At 38.0% G+C, this 23,047-nt stretch overlaps 1 protein-coding gene across 7 annotated transcripts in view; it reads right to left on the minus strand.

Moving 5' to 3' along the window:
• Positions 1-23,047, minus strand: part of CPEB3 (cytoplasmic polyadenylation element binding protein 3) — a 175,493-nt gene that overhangs the window by 147,231 nt on the left and 5,215 nt on the right. For 5 of the 7 annotated variants that reach the window (XM_019556098.1, XM_019556097.1, XM_019556099.1 and 2 more), the window contains exons 1-2: positions 14,419-14,551; positions 13,278-14,188 (exon numbers count right to left, since the gene is read on the minus strand). In XM_019556098.1, the coding sequence (XP_019411643.1) occupies positions 13,278-14,177 (900 nt within the window). In that variant the 5' untranslated portion in view covers positions 14,178-14,188; positions 14,419-14,551. Of the gene's footprint in view, positions 1-13,277; positions 14,189-14,418; positions 14,552-23,047 lie in introns of those variants that run through there. The other 2 variants (XM_019556094.1, XM_019556095.1) reach the window with 1 other exon arrangement.

Below are 23,047 nucleotides of genomic sequence, written 5' to 3' on the forward strand. Positions count from 1 at the left end.
TAGTTTTCAAAATGATTTTTAAAAAGTTAATCCTGCCCTGAAGTGTTTAAAATGTAAATTAAAATCACTGAGCTTATGTTTGGGAACATAGATTATTAAAAATAAGAGACTAGTTGATTTACTCATTATTACTGCCTATATGGACAGAAAAGCAAAAGAGTAATAAAACATGAATACTAAAAAGTATTTATCAAACATTCTTTCATTTTTAAAGATTTTTTAAGATGTATTTTAAAAATTGTATAGAAACTTGTTAAGATTCATACAAGTGCTCCCCAGCGGACCTGGAAGTGGACCAGAAGCATCTGTCCCCTCCCCCAGTGTTCTCTCAGCTCAGCAATCAGCTGTGGGGGGGGGGCCCCGGGGGCCCCAACAGACCCAAGAGGCACCAGTCACCAAGCCAGGGGAGTGTGGGGGGGCCCCCGCTGCACGCTCCCCAGTGGACCGAAAATACTTCTGGTCCACTTCCAGGTCTGCTGCCAAGGGTGCTGGGGATCCCCCACTCCATGCTCCTGTGGGACGCTCCATCTGCCCCAGCATCACAGCATTCACAAGCTACCTGGTACCTGGCGGCATGTAGAAAAAATATTTAAAGCTGCGTCTATGTCCAAATCGTTGAATCTTTCCGAATAGATTTGGAGGGTTCCGATTTGATTCAGAGAGATTAAAGGGTCTCCTGATTCAATTTGGATTTGGAGATTAGGCCAACAAAAAGTCGGGCTGAATCAAATCAGGGACTGAAGGTTTGCACAGCCCCAGTGGCCGTGATGGTCCAGGAAGTCAGGGAAGAGTTTCTCCAGGTGATCTCTTACGAGACCAACTGCATGGTTGTGAGAGACTTTAGACAAGTTTGAGTGCAATGCATTCTTCTTCAGGTCCCATGTAACATGCAAAGCCATGAGTTCTAGAAGGGGCCAAGGGATTTCCATGGGAATGACAAACACACTTGACTGTAGTTTGTATATCCTTTTAATTGAAACATTTTGGAAAAAAAAAAATCACTATCTTCTATTTATCTATTAGTGGCAAATTCTAAATAATTAAAATAGGTCATATAGGTAAAACCTGTTCCAATATATGTGGGATAGTCAGAGATGACCTGAGCAGGGTACAGGGCCTGGGGCAAATCAGCCTGCATGGGACCCTGCCCTCACCCTGGTCCCACATGCCCCAGATTGAAGAAGCTGCTGTTGCCAGTGGCAGCGGCAGGTAAGGCAGCGAGTGGCCAGACGCAAAGCTGACAGTGGCAGCACAAAGTCTCCACGGCTGTTCTGCCTGGCTCCACTGGGCCCCCTAAAGCACGAGGCCCGGGGGGGTTGCCCCAATCCACCTTCCCCTTCTCCCCAAGGACAGCCCTGGGACCAGTGTATTCCTTGACTTTACCTTTTAACAACTGGAGACTTTGATTAGTCATCTAAAAACATAGGGCTGAAGCTGTACGTTAGGGGTCACTGGCTCTTGGGTCTAACAGGGCTCACAAAAATACCTACTCTGGCCCCTCCAATAAGCTGCAGCCAGAAAACACCTGATAAAGAACTTGCAATATTCCACAGGAAAAAGAGAGAAAGTGAAAGACAAGAATGATGCATTATATTTGGTAAACAAAGTATGCTCAACTGAACCCATGGCAGTGGGGGGGGGAGGGGGTCGAGGGAGAGGAGGAAAGAAGAGAGTCCCAGAAGCTAAATAATGCATTGAAGACTATTTGAAAAAGTTTGTCTCACTCCACAAAGGGAAGATAAGTTCCAAAACATGGGATTACTAATATATTCCTCTTATATGCAGAGAACTTGTATGAAAGCAGTTTCCTTTCAGTCACCTTATGAGAATACTAAACAGTTAAAACCATGTATGCTCCAGGAACTAGTTCACGGGAAAAAAAACCCAAACAAAACAAAACTCCCCCTTCCCCACGAACTTAGAAAAATCTGTCTTGCAGAAATTCAGTTCCTTGTCCTACCTATTCTGCTTAGAAGACCATTTCAGAACATTATCCCTCCAACAATAAATAAATAACCCTATAAAAAATACATACTTTTCTGTCCAACTTGGTTATATGAATTTGATCTTGCACCAGTACTGTCCTTTAAGTTAAATGGCTCTTCTCTGATATTATTTCCCTTACCCCCTTGCATTTTAAAAGACTCGTATTCCTAGCTCAACTTTCATTTTACTAATCCAAGCAAGCCAAGATCTTTAAACCCTGTCCAGCTAAGTACAGACAGTAAAAGAGCTCAAGGCTAAATCAATTACATCTTTGCAGGTTAGTCTAAAAACTGTGTAGATTGAACCAATAAGCAAGTGAACAGACATTGACAGTCGAGTCCAGAAATACAGCCACATGCCTACAGTGGCTCAGACCAGAAGCCAGGCGGTGCTAGAGCATGCCTCTCTGCTCTACTGGAACAGAGAGCTTGGGCCATGCCCAGCCCACCCACCCTGCAAGGGGTGTGCACGCATGGGGGGGGGAGGGAAGGGTTGCAGGGGAGGTACAAATCATCTTGGGATGTTGAGGTGAGACTGAGTTAACTTTAAATCTGGGGCAGAACCTGGCACAGAAGCTCAAACTCATTTAACCTAAATCAGTTGGGTCCGATACTATACCAAGGAAGATTCATCGTAAACTGGTTTTGGCCATTTTGAAATCAGTTTATGTGCAATGAACTTTTGTTGTACTACAAATTTGAACCAGTTTCTGATCACTTATACAAGTCTGTGTGTAATTTCCATCCCTAGCCTCAAAGATAGATTCTCCATTGCCCTAATAAATCACCACAGTTTATCTCTGGACTTGTTTTAAAATTAAAACCTTGTTTCAACTGTAGCAGAATTTTTATTGTTGCTGTAGCCATAATGGTCCTAAGACTATGCAAGAAGTGAGATTTGTTGGGCAATATCTTTTACTGGACCAGCTATATAATTGGAAGGGGATATGCGAGAAGCTATCCAGCACAAACTGCCCTTCAGGTATGGGAAAGACATATGAGATCAGTGAAATACCAAGTAAAACAATGTTGTTATATATCCATCTACTTGTTTCCCAGGCATTAGAAGGCCACATTATTCCATAAGAGTTTGTTTCAAATCTGTATTATGTAGCAATATAGTATATTACCAAACAAAGCTTGCTTTTCAAGATGTCCCATATGACACTGTCATAAGTAAACAGGAGGAATGGGGGCTAGACAGAATTACATGCAAAGAGTAGATTTTTCAAAATGTCAGAATGACAATAGATCTCAAGTGATGTTTCATAGGGTTCTCTATTCTGGACACTGCTGTTTAACATGCATATTAATTACTTTAAAAGGCCTTATTGTTCACATTTTCAGATAACATACCTGGGAGGAGATGCAGACACCAGCAGACAGGATTAGAATTCAAAAGCATCTTGATAAATTAGAGAATTGGGCTACAGATGACAATGAAATTAAAAAAAACCAACAAGTGCAAGATGCTACACTTAAGGAAGGAAAAACAAATGTGCAAATACAGAATGGGGGATAACTGGCTAGTTGTATTTGGAAAGATCACCAATTCAGTAGGGGTTAGTAGTGCAATGCTGCTGCAAATAAATACATACAATTTGTGGCTTCATTAACAGAAGTATTATATAGAAAACATGGGAGGTGAAAATATTACTTTGCTCAGCACTGATGGACAACAGCTGGAATATAATGTTCAGTTCTAGGCACTACATTAAAGAAGAATAGAGAAACGGGAGAGGATCTAAGAGTAAGAGGGGTTGAAATACAAACTGAATAAAGAGACAACTAGGTATGTTTAGTCTGAAGAGAAGCAGGAAGCAGAGCAACATAGTATCAGTTTTCAAATATTTGAAAAAGACAACCTACCATAAAAAAGAACAGATACTCAGTCTTGCCACAAAAGGCAGGACATAGGTAAAACCATAATAAAGCAAATAATTCAAATCTCAGGGGAGGAACAAAAAAACCCCCAAAAAACAAACCTTACTGTAGAACTGAGAGGCAATGGAATGAGCTGTCTAAGAAAATGCATATTCACTGGAGGTTTTCAAGAACAGGCTGGATAGGCATCTGTCAAAGACTTTAGGAATAATGAACTCTCCATCTGTATAAGGGGCTGAACTGAAGAACCCTTTAGGTCCCTTTCCATTCCTATACTTCTATAAATTAACCTTAAGGAGAGATAGGAGAGTTGAACTGTACCAGATATTAAGGAGAGATAGGACAGTTGAACTGTACCAGATATTAGAAAATCAGGTCTGATACAGTAGTATTAACATTTTAAAATCACTCCTAAAAATACCCTTCCTGGGTTCTTGGCAAAAGTTCCTAAATTCTTGGCTCTTAATTTGTTAAATCAGATTTCAGATTATTTCTATTATTCCACTTGATCAGATTTTTCCATTTCTTCTTTATGATAACCTAATCCTCCTCCACACTTGAGCAGCATCACCTGAATAAATGAGTATTTCGACTTGCAGTTTACATTCCTCTCTCACACCAAGACTGCTAGTGAAAAAAATTGAACAGGACCACAATTAGTAGTATTCTTCAATCTAGACTCCCTTACAGCATAACCATTGTAATCTCTACTTTAGCCAGTTCCTTATCTGCTTTACAATTATAGTTTTAATCTGTTTTGGCTAATATTTTTCCTACAAGGCACTGTATCAAATGCCTTGCTTAAAGACAGAAAAGGTCAATGCAGTGAATGTGGTCTAAAATATCAGTTATTGTGTCATAGAAAGATATTAGTTTGTTCTGACACAATCTTAGATAAATAACATGTTTTTGTCCCATTTTCTGTTTATCATCTGACCTTTGATTATTATCCTTCCCTTTCATGTCCATTTTAAAGACTCTATAAAAGGGACTGCCCCCACCCCCTAATTTTGTGCCAACAATAATCCAAGTTTTGTTTTACGGCAGATGTATGTAATTTTCATTATGGTATCCTCATTTCCATTAGGTGTCCTACTATTATCTTCATATGCCAGTACCTTGACTTCAATGAAGACTGAAACAGAAGTAGACTAAAATCGATTTAATACTTTGGTCATACTAAGATTATCCTTATTCTCTACCCATTTTTATCAATGTATAATAGCTTAACTTCTTCACTCCAAAGTTAATTTTATGCATTTGTTATTGTGGTTGGGTTAATAACTAAGAACTCTCCATTTTTTTTCTCTGCAAGGTCCATTACACATCAGTATTCCAGTTAATTATAGAAGTTTGCTATATATATTTAATGAACATGGGGGAGAAAACTAAATCTATTAAAATATAGAAGCTATGAAAAGTTATTTACTGAAGTTTAGGCTATTTTCTTAACCTACAGGCACTTAAAGACAAAATAATAATAATAATAATAATAATAATAATAATAATAATAATAAAAAAAAATAGCTAAACAGCATAGATGCTGAAGAAACTAGCAACAAGATTTCAATTCTGTTTTCAGCAAAACACTGCCAGTTAGAATAGTAAAATTAGATATTTGGGTTTTCTGGGAAAAGACAACCAAATTATAGAGTAACTTTTTAGATATCCAACACTAGCATATCTAGGAGTAGAAAAATGTGCTTACCATTTAAAAGAGTGCATTTTTTAGTTTATTGGCTACACCAATTGCCATTGTTACCAAGTAGATAACAAAATAATACTAGACTCATGGTTTGCATTGTAGACATTTGACAAGTTTTAAACTATAGGAAAGAAATTAGGAAAGAAAGCATAAGTGATACTTAGAACAAGTAATTGGCTGGGGGGAAATGCTTGGCTAACTTCGCCTACTTATGCTGAATAGATGGGATTAGAAAGTCATTTAATCTATTTTCCCTCTATTCTAAAATTATTTCTTGTTCTGTTTCTTCTCTGTATACAAATCTTTACAAGTTCTTCATTTGAACTCTGACCTACTCTTTGTCTCTGCATATGTTTTTGAATTAAAATAGTTTCATTATTTCTTTAAAGATTATGAAACACAAAGAACACCACACTGTGAATGCCTGCCATTTAGTGAATTCACAAATTAGCTTCACTAATCCAATATGCAAATGTATAAATCTAAATCTTGCTTTTTACTGACATTCAGAAGCTAGGTATAGCTACTGATTTTATTAATTTTGGTATTAAAAGATGAATTTCTCCATTAATCCTCCCTTATAAACAAAAGCTTTCCATAAGTTAGCTTAGTGGCACCTTCCTGACAATAGGAGATACTTATTTTTAAAGACATTAACTATTGAAGTGATCCAGTTTCAGAGTTGTAGGAATTCAGAGCTCACTTTCCATTATGTAATTGTAACTGATGCTGGAAAGCAAAATGATTTTTTACTATTCTCTCATATTAACTCTTCATATATTGGACATGCAATCAATACCTTCAGGTACCCTGATGCTATGTTGGTCTTAACCAGCTACTGCCATTATAACAAGTGTTGTCTAAACATGGTTGAGAAAATATTCCCAAGTAAGTTCTGCCAAGTACCTGTTGCTCTTACCAGATGTTATTATAAAACTATAATAGTTTGTATAGTAAGTAAGTATTCATTTATCTAACAAACTAGAAAATACTAATCTGCCTAGGGGCTTAAAATGGAACCCACTACCAAGGGGTCATCTATTATGTGGTGTATTAGGTAAAAGTCAAGATCCCCTCAGCTTTATGCAGTTAACCTAACACTGATATTGTAACGTACAAGGGTGCAGTTAAGGAACTCTCCTTGCATCTCTAGAAGAAAATTTTGCTGTTTCTGTGGCTGACAGCACTAGTAGCCATTTTACCTCAGCTGAAAGAATCTTCCAGATGCACCAGGACAGCAAGTTAAGCTATTTTACTCAGATTTCCTATGGATTCTTCTAGTCATGGATTATGCAGCGCGACCAACAGCTGTCTCATCTTCTGTCCAAAGTGGGGAAAAATCATGTGTATAACAAAACATCTTGATTTGGTATATTCCTCCTATTCTCAGATATGTATACGTAACTGTGAATCTATATTAAAAGACTGCAAGACCAAAGGATGGCTGCCTTATACCTGGAGACAGTGGTAGTGAGGTTTATAACAGCCCTTTCTTCAGGGGGCAGCTTGTTTTATAATAAGACAACGTTTTGCTTACTCCAGAATTTTATAACATGCATCTCTCATCTCTGTTTCTTAATCCAAAGACAGGAGCAAGTTATTTTTCCTGACAGTTATTACCACCTAGACCAACCAAGTTCAGGCTCACATAGTTTAAGATCATTGTGTAACTCCAACCTAAAACTTAATTGGAATTCACCCCCTTATGTCCATGAAGTGTTGGAAAATACAGGACAGAAAAGCTTGTAGGAAAAAGAAAATGGTTAATACTGGGTCAGGTAGCTTGCAACTTTTCCCTTTACCAAAGAACCACCTTGAGCAAAGTCTCAAGTGACTGGTGAGAACATGGACCCTATGCCTTTTATACAAATACACAAAAATCTTCAACCAAAGGCGATGAGGGGAGGACAACAGAAAAAGGACACAACTAACAAGGCCCTAAAGGCTATTCTCTTAAGTCTTCAAATGACAAAAAGTTATATCTACCGAATGATTATATCTATACGTTAAAGTATTCTAGAATAGGAACTACACTTTACAATTCACACCATTCCTTAATCTGAACTAATCCTGAATTAGACAGGCCTTTAGAAATTCTTATATAACATACAGAACTTGAGTACTTCACCCATTCCTGCTTAGTAACCAAATGTTCACAATTTCAATCACTAAATAGTGAAATGTTTTAATTGATTGTATACAGAAAAACATGAGATTTCAGAGTTACACTGAAGTTGTACAAAACTGTAACACTAAAAAAAAGCACTAGAGTCTCAGCAATTTCAACCCCTATGAATATCAAATCTTTGCCGGTTCTTGTTTAGTACACCATTGCATTTCCAGCAGGTCTATGAAATGTGGATCTTCAGAACAAAATTAAATTAAGTCTCTGAGCCAGATCTGATAATAGCATTAACAATTTCTAAAGCCAATAACTACAAATAGCGACTTGGTTATTACCTGCTAAACCAAAGAACTATTGGCAGGCCAGTAAACAAGCTTCTGCAATTTAAAAATTTAATTAGGTTATTCACCATGTAAATTTCATAGGTAGTTATCTTGCAAATCCAAGGGGGGGTGGGGAAATATATGTTTCTCCCACTATCACTAAAAATATTAATATTTCAAGATGTAGTATATTCTCAACATATGAATTTGAAAATGTTTGGAGCAGTCAGAATGCCTCTCAATAGTATTAAAATGAATCACATTATATTACAGATCTAAAAACCGTTTCAGATTTTAAAGTTACTAAATTGATTAACAGTATTTTAAAACCATATATTATAGTCATTGATCTAATAGCTATATAATAAAAAGAGGAAGGAGATGAAAAAAATATGCATTTATATTTCTACCTACAATAGGCTTTGTTTTATAAATTAAAACCTATAAAAAACACAAAACACATTTAATTGCATTTAGTGATTAGTACCATCTCCAAGGCCCCCTTGACAATTTGTATTTTGAGAATACAGAACGATTTACAAAATATATTTTTATTTAAAAGGAACAGCATTAGAAAGTTACACTCGTATTACCCAGTGCTTGTAAGAGACTGTATGACACCATAACTCCATTCATTTTAAAATCACTTGTTATGTACTAGATAACAGAAAAATGATAGTTGAGAATGTTATTTAGAAACACAGGTTACATCTCCCAATTTTTTAAAGACTTTACTGAATTAATCAACTGTAAGATTCTTGAAAAAGAGTGACCCCTGAACACTATGAAAAAACCCATTAAAATCCCTTCCTTTTTCTTAAATTTTATTAGTTAGAATATTTTTTAAATAGCTGTTGTACTAATTAATGTTTCAGATTTGACAACAAATGGGCTGTGGCAAATTGCATGGAATTAATTCCATGTTGAAATTTTGGTGACATGAAAAATTACTCAACCGGCACATTCACTGCAGCTCATTTATCACTTCCTATATGACGACCTGTTTTAAATAGTGAAAGTGACTGAAATACTAGTGCCGTAATTGTATTTCTTGCCTATGACAGAAGTTATAGCTAATTCATAACCTTATGAAGAGTCAACTGAAAAATTAATATATTGAAATAGAGTAGTTAGCAATGACTTTCTAGAGCTTGAAGACATAGTTATTCTGTGTTTTAATTCAGCGTTTCTCAACCCATGGGTTGCAAGAATATATGAGAGGGTCGTGAACAAAAACTTTAAAAACTGATTCTCCTTTAAAAGGAGAAAAACACAGGAAACCGTGGCTTTTCCCTTGCAGGCTGTCACTTCCAGCCTGCAGGGGACTGCTTAGGGCCCCCCATGCCTCCCACCCCCTTCTCCACACACTGGGAGGCAGAGGCCCAGGGACAGGGGCAGCAGGTCGGGACTGAGGGGCACTAGCCATCGATGTTTACAAATGGGTTCTAGTACAAAAAAAGGTTAAGTACCACAGCTTTAATTCATTTCTTGGATTAGTATTAACATGATTATTTGACTGGAGATCAGAAAGCTAACTATGACCAGTACTTCAAACATTATACTTCTTATACATTCACAGATAGATATTCATCTCTTAGCTTCTTTAGTAGTCAGGTCTCATTAATCAGATAGTAGAAAAATTACACAGAAGTTGTAACCTTAATAGGTTCCTCACCCTCCATATGATTTTGGCAAGCAATTATGGTTCTATTTAGCACAACATATGGCATAACACTTGCAGTGACTGATAAATTACTAAACACGAAAAATTGCAAATGTTGACTTTATTTCACAATAATATTAAATGCCATTTGGCAAAGTTGAATATAGTTTCTAACTTTAGTTGGATCAATCCTAATGTATTAACATAATCCTCATTAATACAGTAAGAGATTCCATATTGCTTCAAGATAGGCACCAGATTATATGATGCAGTCTCTTAACTAAAAATAACCCATTTCAAGCTTTTTAGATGGTATTTATTTGTTGAAGTGGAAGTATTAACAATCTTTGGCAGTGGTCTTCCTCTACTTCCACATCACCCCCACCTCTCCAATTCCTCCACTATCTTCTGCGTATGTCAGGAATTCTTCATCTTCAGATTTTTCTTCATTCTCCACAACTTTTTTTACTCCATCCTTTCTTGCATCTTTTGTTGCCTCCTATTTTCAGCTTTGTACCTATAAATTTTTATAATGCAACCTCTTACAACAGGAAGCAGTGTCAACATATTATACCAAAAAGTCACCTCTGCCAAAGCATCTTTTACTTACTTTTCAACAATATTCGCAATTAAATGCTGCCAAAACTGGTTTTACTATTTAATTCTTCAATTATGTCATCTAACAGAGTGCTTCAGGCCATTCACTTTGTTTATTATGATTTGAATTATCAAGTACAATGAACACTCAGGAAGTAAGTTGCTTAGGAGAATGTGATCATTTAACACATTGGTTTATATGTCCTTCTAGAGAAATGCTTTCAGGTTATAAAAGAACTATTTCCCTATATCAGGCTACACAAGCTAACAAAGCCTTCTCTTAAAAGTATGCAAGAAAATACAAGTCTTGATTACAGCAAGATTTTCCAACACAAACAATTATGACTTCTCAAACTATTCATTCTGTAACCAAAATAAGAATCAGTATGATAAAACAAGCCATATTAAGACAATAAAATGTTTCTCATCTCTTCTTTGGGATGCTTCTAGTCTTTAAAAATAGCCCCAATAGTTTGACACTTACAATACATATATAATCAGCTATCAATTACAGGTTTTAAATATTTCCTCTTTTTCAACACAGTTGCAGTATCTAATTTTATTTTCCTGACTCACCCACATGTTAAGATATTAAACAGAATCTCTATTGAAAGACACTGTTGAAACCAAAACCAAAAACATTAGGTGTTAAGGTTAACAGAGGCGTAACTATGAACCACCAGAAGAATTTGATAGCAATGACAAGCAAAATTTCACATTAACTTTTATCAAACACAGTTTTTGCCTGCTGTTTAAGCCACTACCTACTTTTTAAAAATCATCATCAAATCTTCAGACCAAGTTAAAAAAGTGCAAACAAATGTCCATACACAATATTATGATTACAAGAGTCCTCCCAAAACTTCTATGCAGTAGTAAATGGAACACATTATTCAGAGAAGTAATGGCTGGCAATTCAGGGGCAAAACTCTCCCCCCTGCTTACAAAATACTTGTGCTATAAATCTCATATAATTAGTTATTGATATCTGAATCCATCTCGCCTTTTGCTTACATCTATATATACACACCAGTTCTGAGGTGCACATTTAATCTGGCTATAACAGTATTTACAGCAATATCTGTAAGTGGATGCTGTCAGATTAAATGCATGTTGAAGAAAGCAATAAATATCCCAACCCATACGGCTTTCATTGTAATGTATTTCCAAAACTTAATTTTAGAAACTAAATTAACCTTTCACTGCCATCTCCCTTATTTACAATTAAACAGTCAGTTTAGGATATGGCCATATTTAAAAATTTTAACTTTTAGATGCTCCTTCATTAGCATAATACTTTTTTCCCTAGGTTGCAAATACTACAGTAGAATGTAGCTTTATGAAAAAACACTTTCCATTTGTACTTAACCAAAATAATGTAAATAGCGGCCTTCATGTTAACTTCTGTGAAGTCTTCGCTTTAGAAAATCTAAATAGAAATCCCAGTTTTACATCAGGATCCCTTTATGTCACCCTAAAAGGTAACTGGATTGCATGCGCTAGTCAATCTTGTTACACAAAACAGGAGCAGAACGTCTCAAAAAGTTTGTCCCCTCTGAAGCTAGAGACAGTGACAGCCAGGACATTAAATCTGCTTCTCCTCTACTAAGAGTAACCAATATGAAATTAGCAACTCTCCCTTTAAACAGAATGAAGCAGCAAAATGAAATAAGGCTCATTTTTAAAAAGCATTATGTAAAGGGCTAGAAAATGCACAGGAATACAAGTGTTTTAGGACTAATCTTTTTTCATTAAAGCTAATCAGATTTTTAAATGGTTCCTAGCATTCCAAACACCAAGTCTAAATGCCTTTGCTGTTGCCAATATTGTGCTGAAGACCACAGGCTGTTTGTTTCAAGACAAATAAAGCATACATATCACCTAATAATGTTTCTAAACAGATACATTCCATTTAATTTAATGTGCAAGAGATAAACCAATAGAAACGTACGATTCAATTCACATTGTATAAATGCACCTGAAAGTGTGTACTCTAGCTTATTCTCCTTAAAAAGGAATGCAACACCAAAACAAGCTTCACCCTACATTAAAATTGCAGATCTTCTATGTGCCCCAGTTTCAATTGTAATTGATCTGCCTTGTGGTTGTAGATAACAAAACCAGTGAAGGACACTGCAGCTTTAAATATTTTAGAGCTATGTGGCTTGTAAATAGACTCCATTGCAATATGGCTCTGAAGGTCGTGTCCTATTGTCTCTTTTCTCTACAAAATATACTAAACAGCATGAAATGATCCATTACAGAATACATGCCCACCATATCTAAATCATGTCAAATGTATTAGAGATTTCCTTATTAGAAAGGACCGGTACAATATTCTTTCCATAGACACCTAGGCTGCTTCTAAACATATTAAAAACCTAGACCGTGTATTGCCCATTTAATTTAAATTTCACCATCTAATTCGTATACATTATGCAAATAGAATCCCTTTTAAACTGCATTTCAGGAACAAATGTAACCCCTTTAATGGCAAAAAAAAATTAACTTAATTTGAGATTCAGAAGCATCCTTGGTTAAAGCATCTTTTAGCTAAAAAATTAAGCCAGCTACTTTACCATCATGATATAGCATTTAAAAATACAAAATTATATATATGCATTGAGTACCCATAGGAAAGAAGGTCTGTCAAACCTGGGGTTTGGGTTTGGTTTTTTTGGGGGGTGGGGGAGCAGGGAGGGCTTGGTTTATTTCTTAAGAGCAATTACTTTTCTAAGGTTAAAAACCCTTGAGGAATTTAAAAGATATCTATTTTTCTTTTGGTTTAAACAGGACTGCCTTACTCAAGGATGCAAAAACTGCATTATGTACAGTTCCTAGGAGGTATATAGGAGGAGGGGAGCACTCAATGCAGGCAGAAGCTATGGAAAAGGTGGAAGTGATATGTTGCCTTTTAGATAGGATGTTGGTGCAGATTGCACCACACAACCTTGACATACCCATCATCAGTGCAGAAGGTGCATTAAAACATTACCTGAAAAGGCAACAGATTGTTGCCATTATCCGTCCTGAAAGCGTTGTCTTCCATCCAGGATTTTGGAGTTAAGGGTGCAGCCCGTGGGAATTTTGGAGGGGCAATAACATTGCTGGAAAAGGGTTTTTTGAGAGGTGAAATGGGATTGAGAGGAGAGGGCACTCCGACCCCCACTCCTACACCAACTCCCACTCCAACTGCCCTTCGAGGGTCCCTGCCAGCTTGCAACCCACCCCAAGGGTTGGAAGGTGTACTCCATGCTGCGTTTTGGTGGTTATTCCAGCTGGAGGAGGAAGAGGATGAGGCAGAGGAGGAAGACGGCTTGCTGGTCATGATGGGCTGATGGCTGTAAGCAGCATTTCTTTGAGCAAAAGGTGCCTGGTTGGGGCTCACAGGGGACCTCCTTTGCTGCTGCTGTTGCTGTTGCTGAGCTTGCTGCTGTTGATGTTGGTGGTGCTGAGTCTGAGCTAGGCCAATCTGGGGAGAGAAAGTGCCACCAAACACAGGGTTGACATGATGCGGGAAATTCTGGAAAAGCATTGTTCCACTGACTGGAGTAATCCCTTGGAAAAAGCTATCATCCACTGCGTTTGTGGTCCCTGTCGACCAGGTGCTGCCAAAGGAGGGAGACAAGGAGGTGCCGGCTGCAGGTTCTTGCTGAGGCTGATGAAAGCTCAAGCCAGGCAAGATGGGGGACTCCATCTGCATCTTCTCCTTGCTGTTCTGAGCAGGAGGAGCTGCTGTGCCGATACTAGTCACTGAGCTGCTGTCTTCTGGTTTGGGTGTCTCCGATGAGATAGGTGTAGAAGGGGCTTCTGCCGAGTTTGGATCTTGCTGCTGCTGCTGCTGCTGCTGCTGCCGCTGGGCTTTGCTTTTGTCCATCAGTAAATCATCCTGCATGGTTTGCGCAGCTGAAACAGTGGGGAGGGGGAAGCAACACAAAGACAGGTTAACATTTTAATTCATGCTATTAACCGAGTGCTTTTGTATTTCGCTAACCTTCCATTCTATGCTAGTGCAATGCCTTTTCGAGTTGCAAAGCCAAGCCATAATCTCCCCCTCCCCCCTCAGTCAGGCATATCCAACGTTTGATCCGTGTGATCGTGCTAGATGGTCTAAGATATATTTGAAGATGCTTCACCCTTTTTGATGCCTTGGTTCCCTTCAGTCTAAATGAGAGATGGACTTATAGGGCAGAGATATACAGCAATTTCGCCACGTCTCTTTCTCTTACACCGGAACTCAGAGCTCTCACCCTGCAATGAGAAACTGATTCTGGTTCCTGTTTTTCCAAGCACCCTCCTCCTCCTCCTCCTCCCCGGTTATTTGCATACGTCAATAAATACTGCTGCGTCCTTCGTCAAGGTTAAAAAGACACCAGCCTTTACTCTCCTCCACCCCCCTCTCCTATTAGGAGGCTTTTAAAGGAACAGGATGCTCATTTGCCTTAATTAACAAACAGGCTTTCAATTATTTCGTGCAATAGCACAGAAGCCTGCTCAAAACCTCGAGCCGCCTACGACAGAGGCTCGTCAGCCGCCCCAGCGTTTCCTGACCGCTCCCGGCCGCCGACAGTGACACCGCGGCTAGATGCGGCCAGGAGTCCTAGCAAGGGGTAGAGGCGCGGAGGCGCAGTTCTAGCTGCCCTAAAGACCAAAAGGCTTTTCTGTGCAAGACAACATTTTACATCCTTGCTGGAGTGTCTCCGCTCACAACGTGCCTCTGGATGCAAGATCATCTCCAGGATACTGTCTTTATTTTGACCTAAATCTTTCTAAAGACCGGGACTGATCAAACCCTTTTCATATTTGTGCACACACCTTAAAAAGCCACCTTTCCTCTGCATGAGGATTGCTTAAAAACTGGGATTTAGCGAATCGCTAAAAACAACTACTTCAAACCTCATTCATTACATTTATGTAGCGTGAGCAAATCCTATATCTGTTTTAAAAGGTACGTCATATATGAAGCCAAGAAAAAGAATATTACAGTTATCTGAAAACTCACTAGCACGCTGCCAGCTGTACAGAGGTCGGGGCAGGGAATGCAAGGAACGAGCGCAAACACTTGGAGATTTAGACACAGGTCAACACACTTATTGTAAACATGAATAAGATAGATTTTAAAATAAGAAGCTTGTTTATTTTTAAACTCATTTTAAACTAGTCGTGTCAATAGAGGTAAGCATCTTCAAGCCCTTAATCACAATTTTTATTGTCCTAATCATATGGCGTTTGGATTCCTAAAATCGCTCGTCTTTTAGACTACTAATTGCGGCAAAATAAAAACTCTGTGTCAAATTAACAAACAGCTGCTTAGGAAGGGTATCAAACTGTGAAGGCACAACAGCCTCCTTCCTTAGGTTCCCCATTTGTAAAATGTCTAATGCCATTCGCTCAAGATATCCAAAAAGAATTTAAACAACATGGTAACGTCGCACGCAGACACACTTTAGAAAAAATGTGACATCCGATTCCTACCACCAGTTAAATTAGGATTTGTTTCCTGCTCTCTCTCTTCAACAAGCAAGCTTCACAATAATGGCTTATGAAGTGCCCCTGTAGTGAGCCAGCATTAAGCCAAGTTCCTAGGCAGGGAGCAAAGTATCGCATCTGTAACACGCAGCCCTGCTGCCCGGGGGCAGGAAGCCGGCGAGGCAGCTCCGAGCAGTACTGCAGTAAGCCATAATATTCCAGACTCTGTGGAGCTTTCCATCCAAATCCCCACAATTGGCTGGGCTGCACACAACTGCTGACGGTTCCAGGTGAGAGAGAAAAGGCACTTAAAATCTTTACTCTGGTTTTGATGCCTCAGTTTAGTGGAAAAAGACAAACACAAAAATAGAAGAAAAACATATCGGCGAAAGGTAAAAAATTATGCCGTCAATAAAGTATACTGGAAAGACTAAGTCCGAGTTATCTCTAGTGGTTCCCTCCGCAGTTGTTTCAAATACACATCCTGACTTGGCTATTTGTTTCTGAACTTTGTCCCGAGGACAGTCATCTACAATCGTTTTCACAACGCTCCGTAAAGGTAACATTTCAGCACAAATTTAACCCTCTAGTCAAGGTCAAGACCTACCTTTAATGAATGAAGCCAGTCTGAATGGAAAAACACTGGATAATAAATGACCGTGAAAACCAGGCCAGCCAATGTCTAATATGTTAGGTTAATATGCGGTGCCTCTTGATTATTTGCTGGTGTTAAGTATTTGTGCAATGTTACAGTCCAGTACAAGAAATCTATATCCCCATAACAATCCCAGCTCCGTCTGCATGCAGTAACCCACGCAGTCCACGCGGAGATTCCTAGGACGGCTACCTTTTACTGGTCTGTATTTCAAGATCGATAAAATGACAGTGTATTTATTTCTTCTTTCGGATTTGGTGCATGAGAAACAGACGACCGCTCTGGCAAGAGCACTTTGACAACTGGAAGCTCAGGACGCATGCTCGCCCGCGGAATTGTGGGAATTGAAGTTTTACTCGCACACGACTCTTGCCGGATGCACATTTGAAGAACCGTTCTGAAAGGAGAGCTCAAAAACGTTTATGCTCCAGGGGGAAGTGGTTGTGGCCTAAATCGTTATATTGTTTTAAATAACTGGTTTGACAGGCTGAACTAGAAGTTGGGATTAAAAATCCCCACACTGTATGATAGATACTTAAAGTCTGGATCAAATGTAGCTCCCAAACATAATGAGAATGCTAGTTCACTAGCTGCTTAATTAAGGTCTTGCAGAACGTTAGTGATCACCTATCTTCAAACTATGAAGCAAAGAGAAAGCTTTAATACTTACACACAAGTTTTCCTAGCCAACTACATTTTTAATAGTAAAATCTATTCTTAAAAAAAATCACCAAAAATGAGGTTTAAAAAAAATAATTAAAAATCAACATCCAACTAGTGTGGTGAGTGGTGCTGGTAAAATACCTTGGATCAAATAACATCTTCAACATATTAACTCAGTATTACAGACTGCATATCCCACAAATGTAAGCTGCAAAAATAAAGCAATAAGCAGTGAAATCATTTAATAATCTGCTCTCCAGTCAGCAGTTCCCCTTTTCCATTTCAATGACCATTTCACCACATCTCTCCACCCTCCTTCTGTGCAATCAATCTGTAGCCTCAGATTATTTTTATTGATTAGGTATTCATGTGTTTTGATGATTGATGTGGCTTTAATAAATTAAATTATATGCTGTTCTATAGATGGTATGTGAGATTAGATGCAACAAATTGGAAATGGTGGCTGCAGTGCTCAAGAAAAATTATACAAATGTGTAATCCATATTAATGGTGGTTCTAGATTTGGTAGTAATGCTCATGCAGATGTCACACAATTTAAGCGTACATTATATTCACATTAGTGCATTATGTTTAGAGAATGGAAGTGTGTACTATGAGTGAAATAAGAGAGATTAACTTGAGAGGGGAAATTTAAGTAGGACTTTCAATTATTTAACTGCTTACTTCCATGCTTTCCACATTTTTGGCTAGTCTGAAATACAACCTTAACTCAAAGCTGTAAAGATGAAACCCTCAGCACTCATTCTAGTCTGTTGTGCCACTTAGTTGCCCACATGGACCAAGATAGATATCTTAATAGATCATCTGAGGAGTCTTGAACTTGACTACCATGGAACTGGTTATTTTGACTGCATGCCATTCCTTTATGTCCCCCCAGACAGCACAGGGGGGTGTGTCAGGGCAGAAGAGAGTGTTGTCAGAGCATGCATGCAGTTCCCTAGGTAACTTTCCTAACATCTGGAAGCAGAGGGGGAAGCAGTACCCCAACTTCTGGAAGCAAGGGGTGGGGGGGGGCGCTGTTGTTCCAAGACAACACAATAGGAGACTGCATTGTACTTAAATTTGCACTGGAAGCCAAAATGGCTCCATCTCATACCACCTTGGGGAAGGACAGAACAGTGTCCTGATTTATCTCATTTTACAGGACTAAATTTTTGTGGGATACTATCCCAATTCTTTTAAAAGCTATGCCTAAATGCTCCAGGTTAAGGTGGATAGCCACCAATATTTACTGGTATCATCCCTTGTATGTCTTCCTGACCAGCTGTAAGACTTCTGAAATGTATTATTCCCCATTCCTCACCAGCCTTGCTTTTCTGCAAGACACCATCTTTTTTTCATAACCTCTTAATGGCCTCATTTCCCTTCTACCATCACCCCAAGACATGGCCCCCAACATATCCTCAAAACAACACTAGTTAAGATCTATGCATTTGACTAATTTTGGGCCCTATTCAGAGAGGCCCTGTAGCTTCCAGCTTATGCAACATCTCAAGTTTAAATACCCTTCCTAGTAATCATGGAACATGATATTATATATTTATAAGTATACATTTTCAGAATCCTATGTCACAATCCAAATATGTGATGAGAGTTTCCAAAAAAAGGAGCATCAAGTGACTGACTGGGTGCCCAGTAGTCAGAGTTTATTCTGGCCTATTGATCCTTGTTGCAATTTGCACTCTGTTTGCAAGGGGTCACAGTCCAGACTGTCAACTCTTAATAAGGAGAGTTTTATTCTTTAGGTCAGCTAAGAAGGTAATGAGAGTTCATGTAAAGGAACATAGCTAAACAGAAAAAGGAAGTGCTTCATGATGAAGACAACAGATTCAGTGCAACTGAAAAGATAATGGCCAGCAGGGAAAAAAAATAAAGAAAACTTTCTCCTACCAATACTCTTTGGCATTCAGGAATGAAAAGGATAATAAGAAGTGCCACATTAATAACATACAAGAAGTTAATTTAATTTGGTATTTTCATTGACCCATATTACAAAAAAACCAAACAACAGATGGACTGAACTTTGTAGTATCGTATTGTTAGAATTAGTTTAATAGCCTGCTCTCCACATGTCCTTCCATAGTATCTGATGAAGTGAGCTTTTGCTTGAGACCTTATGCATCCGATTCAGTTAGCCTATAAGGCACATCTCTACCCTGCATTCTGCCCAACTTTATATCTCATAATTTTACCTTGTGTAGTTTATTCTGGTGTCCTTGCAATTTAATCATAGCTAGTATAGCTGCAACTGCTATCTTTATTCATATACAGATTATGATGATTTATCTTAAAGGTAATTTGAAAAGTAAGAAAGACTACACTAAAAATACCCAAGTTTAATTAATAAAGAAGTTATTTGTCTTTAATTCTGAGACACGGTAAAGAATGACCTCATAATTTGTTATTTATATACTGTTATCACAGCATTACTTCTCCCTTGCCCAAACTGAACTGGAATTGCTTTCACATTGTTCAATTACTCAACTTTGCTTAGATCTCTGAAATTTCTCAATCCTTCCTAGTCTTGTCTAAACAAAATTATTATTATATTGTCACAGTTATTCAGCCCCTTTTCTGGGCCTGCATTACTTCTACTGATCCTTAGGTACTTTCTTCCTTGCTTATAAGCTATTTTACCAGAATGCCTTTAAATTTAAGTAATGTATTACTAATTGATTTTATTACTATATTCTCCTAACATGTATATTATTAAACTTTAAAAAAAGATCATAGGGCCATAGTTAAAGCTCAGTTAGTGTTGCCAACTATCACAATATTGATGCAACTCTCACAAAATGTATAAGGAGTCTCATTTAATATTTATTTTTTGTCTAACCTGAAGTTTTGCTGTTACCTAAAATGGCTGCCATCTCACATTACTATCAATGGGAACGAAGCCACAGACTAACCTCAATAAGATGGCAGTCATCTCCTTTTTACTTGTGCTGGCAAAAAATGATGCTGCTCCTCACAAAGATGGTCAGACATCTGTTTTTAACAAAGCTGACATCTAGCTGTTGTCAGGTGAGGACCAGGCAGGGACAAACAGTAAAAGGTGCAGGGATAGGGTATATGGAAACAGCAGCAGGGAAGATGAATATGTTAGGGAACCAAGTGGAAACAATAAACTATCAAAGTAATGTGAGGGAAGCAAGACAAGCTGAGCAAATGTATAGTGAAACACAGTTAAGTCAGAAGAAAAAAAATAATGGGCAGAAAACTGAGGGAATATTAAACTCGAGACAGATAAGAGACAGGAGACTATAAAGGAGCACAAAGTAAGAATCCAAGTATAGTAATTGCTGTTAAGGAGATGGGGGAGGGGAATTTGATTTCTTTCTTAATAGTGACTCTTATGATTTTATCTTTTTAGGAATGCCTTTGAAGTTGAAATTTAACACAAAAGTGATCTGACAAATTGAGGATGTGTGACTTGCCTTAATTGTGTGCATTTAGGAAGAAAAGGCAACTGACCAACCAAAAAAAAATATAAATTTAAAGTTATATTTATCACATTTCAGAAGCTGTTATGATTTTATGCTTCACAGGTCTTTATAGCACAGCTTTGCAAACCAAGTGTTGTACATTTCACATGACCCTCAAGTTTTTGGTAACCTTGTCATGCCTGTCCATATCTCAGAGACAGAGCAAGGTGTTACCCTTCCTTATGGAATACTTGTGCAAGTAATCATGGGTTCTGGTTTCAACACTCCTAACTGGGTGTTTACAACCTTCATTACCAAGTATGACCTTGTTGGTCTACCATAAGAGGTAAGAAACTAGTATGTCCCACATTTTTCAAATAAGTTAACTGAGAAATAGCATAATTTCTTAAAGCTGGGCTAAGATTATAACTCAGGTCTCTAGTGGGACAGGTTAAAACTTCAGCCTTACTGTATTTGGGAATAAATGTATTCATCTGGTTTGCTAACCTGCTTGTAAATCAGCACCAGCCACTGGACAACATGTTGCTCCAAGATCATATTATAAATTAGGAACTCTGATACCAGATATTCTTCTCCTGTTTCACAAACAATTGTGTAATTCATTGGCGAAATGTGCATAATGTCTTCTTCTATGAACCTGTGTATATTTCTAGATTAGGGGGGAAATAGTAATGTTTTAAACAGACTTTGTACCTCCTGTAGCCATGGCAAGCTGCATTTTAAAAGATATGTTATCAGGTCAAAGATCAGCCCCGCTGGGGACCCTTCTCTATACTTTTACAGACTCCTGCAGAAAAGAAGGCAGGGGCATACACAAATAGAGCTTTATCATGTTCACAGATAAAAGCAATCATCCTGTGGAAGTACCATTATAAGTATATACAGTGCATCATAGAAGTTATTTGAACACTATGGCTTGTGGGCCTGATCTAGCTTGTGGAGCAGGGGCCTCCCTCGTACTGCCTTGCTCACAGCAGGTCACTTCACTTTTGCGACACCCCAACATGGATGGCAGCAAGCAGTAGTGTAGCTGGACAGTTCCTAGTACCGGCCTGCCCTGGACATGAACTGGGTCATTCTGGCCTGGTGCTGGAAATGTTGCCAGCCCCTGCTTTAAGGTATTAACTTTCTGAGTATTAACTGTGCATATTTAAACACTGGCCCGTAGTGACACTATACAAAATCATGTAGCTATGTTCAAAGTATTTTAGCGTTTGTGCTCCCAGATAGAGTTGCCTAGTTTTTTAAAGTTCCTTTTTCTTTTCTCCTTTTTGCACGGTTACTATAACATGGGAGCACAAAAATGTTTATCCTTGAGATATGCTGAAATGTATTTTCAATCTTATTTCTCCTTTATTTTTCTGAGACCTTATATAAAGAATTTTAAATCAAGCACATAAGGACCCTGGAATAATTATAATTGTTGAAATTACATTAATTGATATTTTAAAGCTGTGTTAATTGGTTCTATTTCTGTATTTTCTCACTTATATTTTATCTAATAGTTTCCCCTAATTTAACAAGTTTAGGTGCTTGATTACAGACTATACTGAAAGCAAAGTAAAAGTAGTATGGGGAAAGATTTTGTCCAAAGATGGACAGGCATTGCCTGGGTAAGTGGTTGAAACTTAACCTATTAAACCTAGTTTTCAAGAAAGCAATCCTTCTTGATTTAAAAAAAAAAAAAAAAACAACCCTGTAATTTCTGGGACAGGATGCCACAAAGCATGAGACTCCAGTCAGTACTACCTGTAGGCCACCATTTTGGTAACAGGAATAACTCTTAATCCATCTTCAATTAGATGTGTTCAATGTGAATTACAAGTTATTCCCATTTAACTGATGATTTAGTGATCCCCAGTTGTGTACACATGCATACAATCTACATTTTGGGAACAATGAATTTATATTTATACTTGAATTTTAAAAGTTGCTTTTAAAGTGGACTAAGCTACCTTAACCTTATTTATGCTAAGAGGCAAATCTATTTCCAACTACTAGGTGGTTAAGTGACACAGGCCTGTAAAGATGTTTAAATCATGGTGACATGTCTGAACTAGGATACTACAGGACACCCTGGATTATCTGAAGCCTCTAATCTCTTAACCACCATTTTGATTTGATATTACTACATGCGTCTTTGTCCAAGAAGCAACTGAACAGGAAAGCACAGGAGAATGGTATTAAACAGAAGAAGAAAAACTAAAAATTATTCAACTGTCCAAGGGCAGTACTTCACATAGCCTCCTAAGTGAATGGTACCAGACAGAAAAAGCAATTTTAACAGATAGAAAGGCAAATAGAGAGCAACTAGTACATTTATCACAGACAGTGTGTTTCTAAATTGATTTTTGGGGAGTGCTTTCCCAGGGGGTTGGATAACCAAGGTTCTATCTTACTGAGCATGACCTGCTTATGTGCTCACATGCACCTTCCAAACCCAGATAAGCGCTGGTGAAGCTGCTGTCAAGCATACTACAGAGCAGAGGCAAAGAGATCTCATGCATTTGA

Source organism: Crocodylus porosus, unplaced genomic scaffold, assembly GCF_001723895.1.
Source record: "Crocodylus porosus isolate Cpor-Errol unplaced genomic scaffold, CroPor_comp1, whole genome shotgun sequence".
Taxonomy (NCBI): domain Eukaryota; kingdom Metazoa; phylum Chordata; order Crocodylia; family Crocodylidae; genus Crocodylus; species Crocodylus porosus.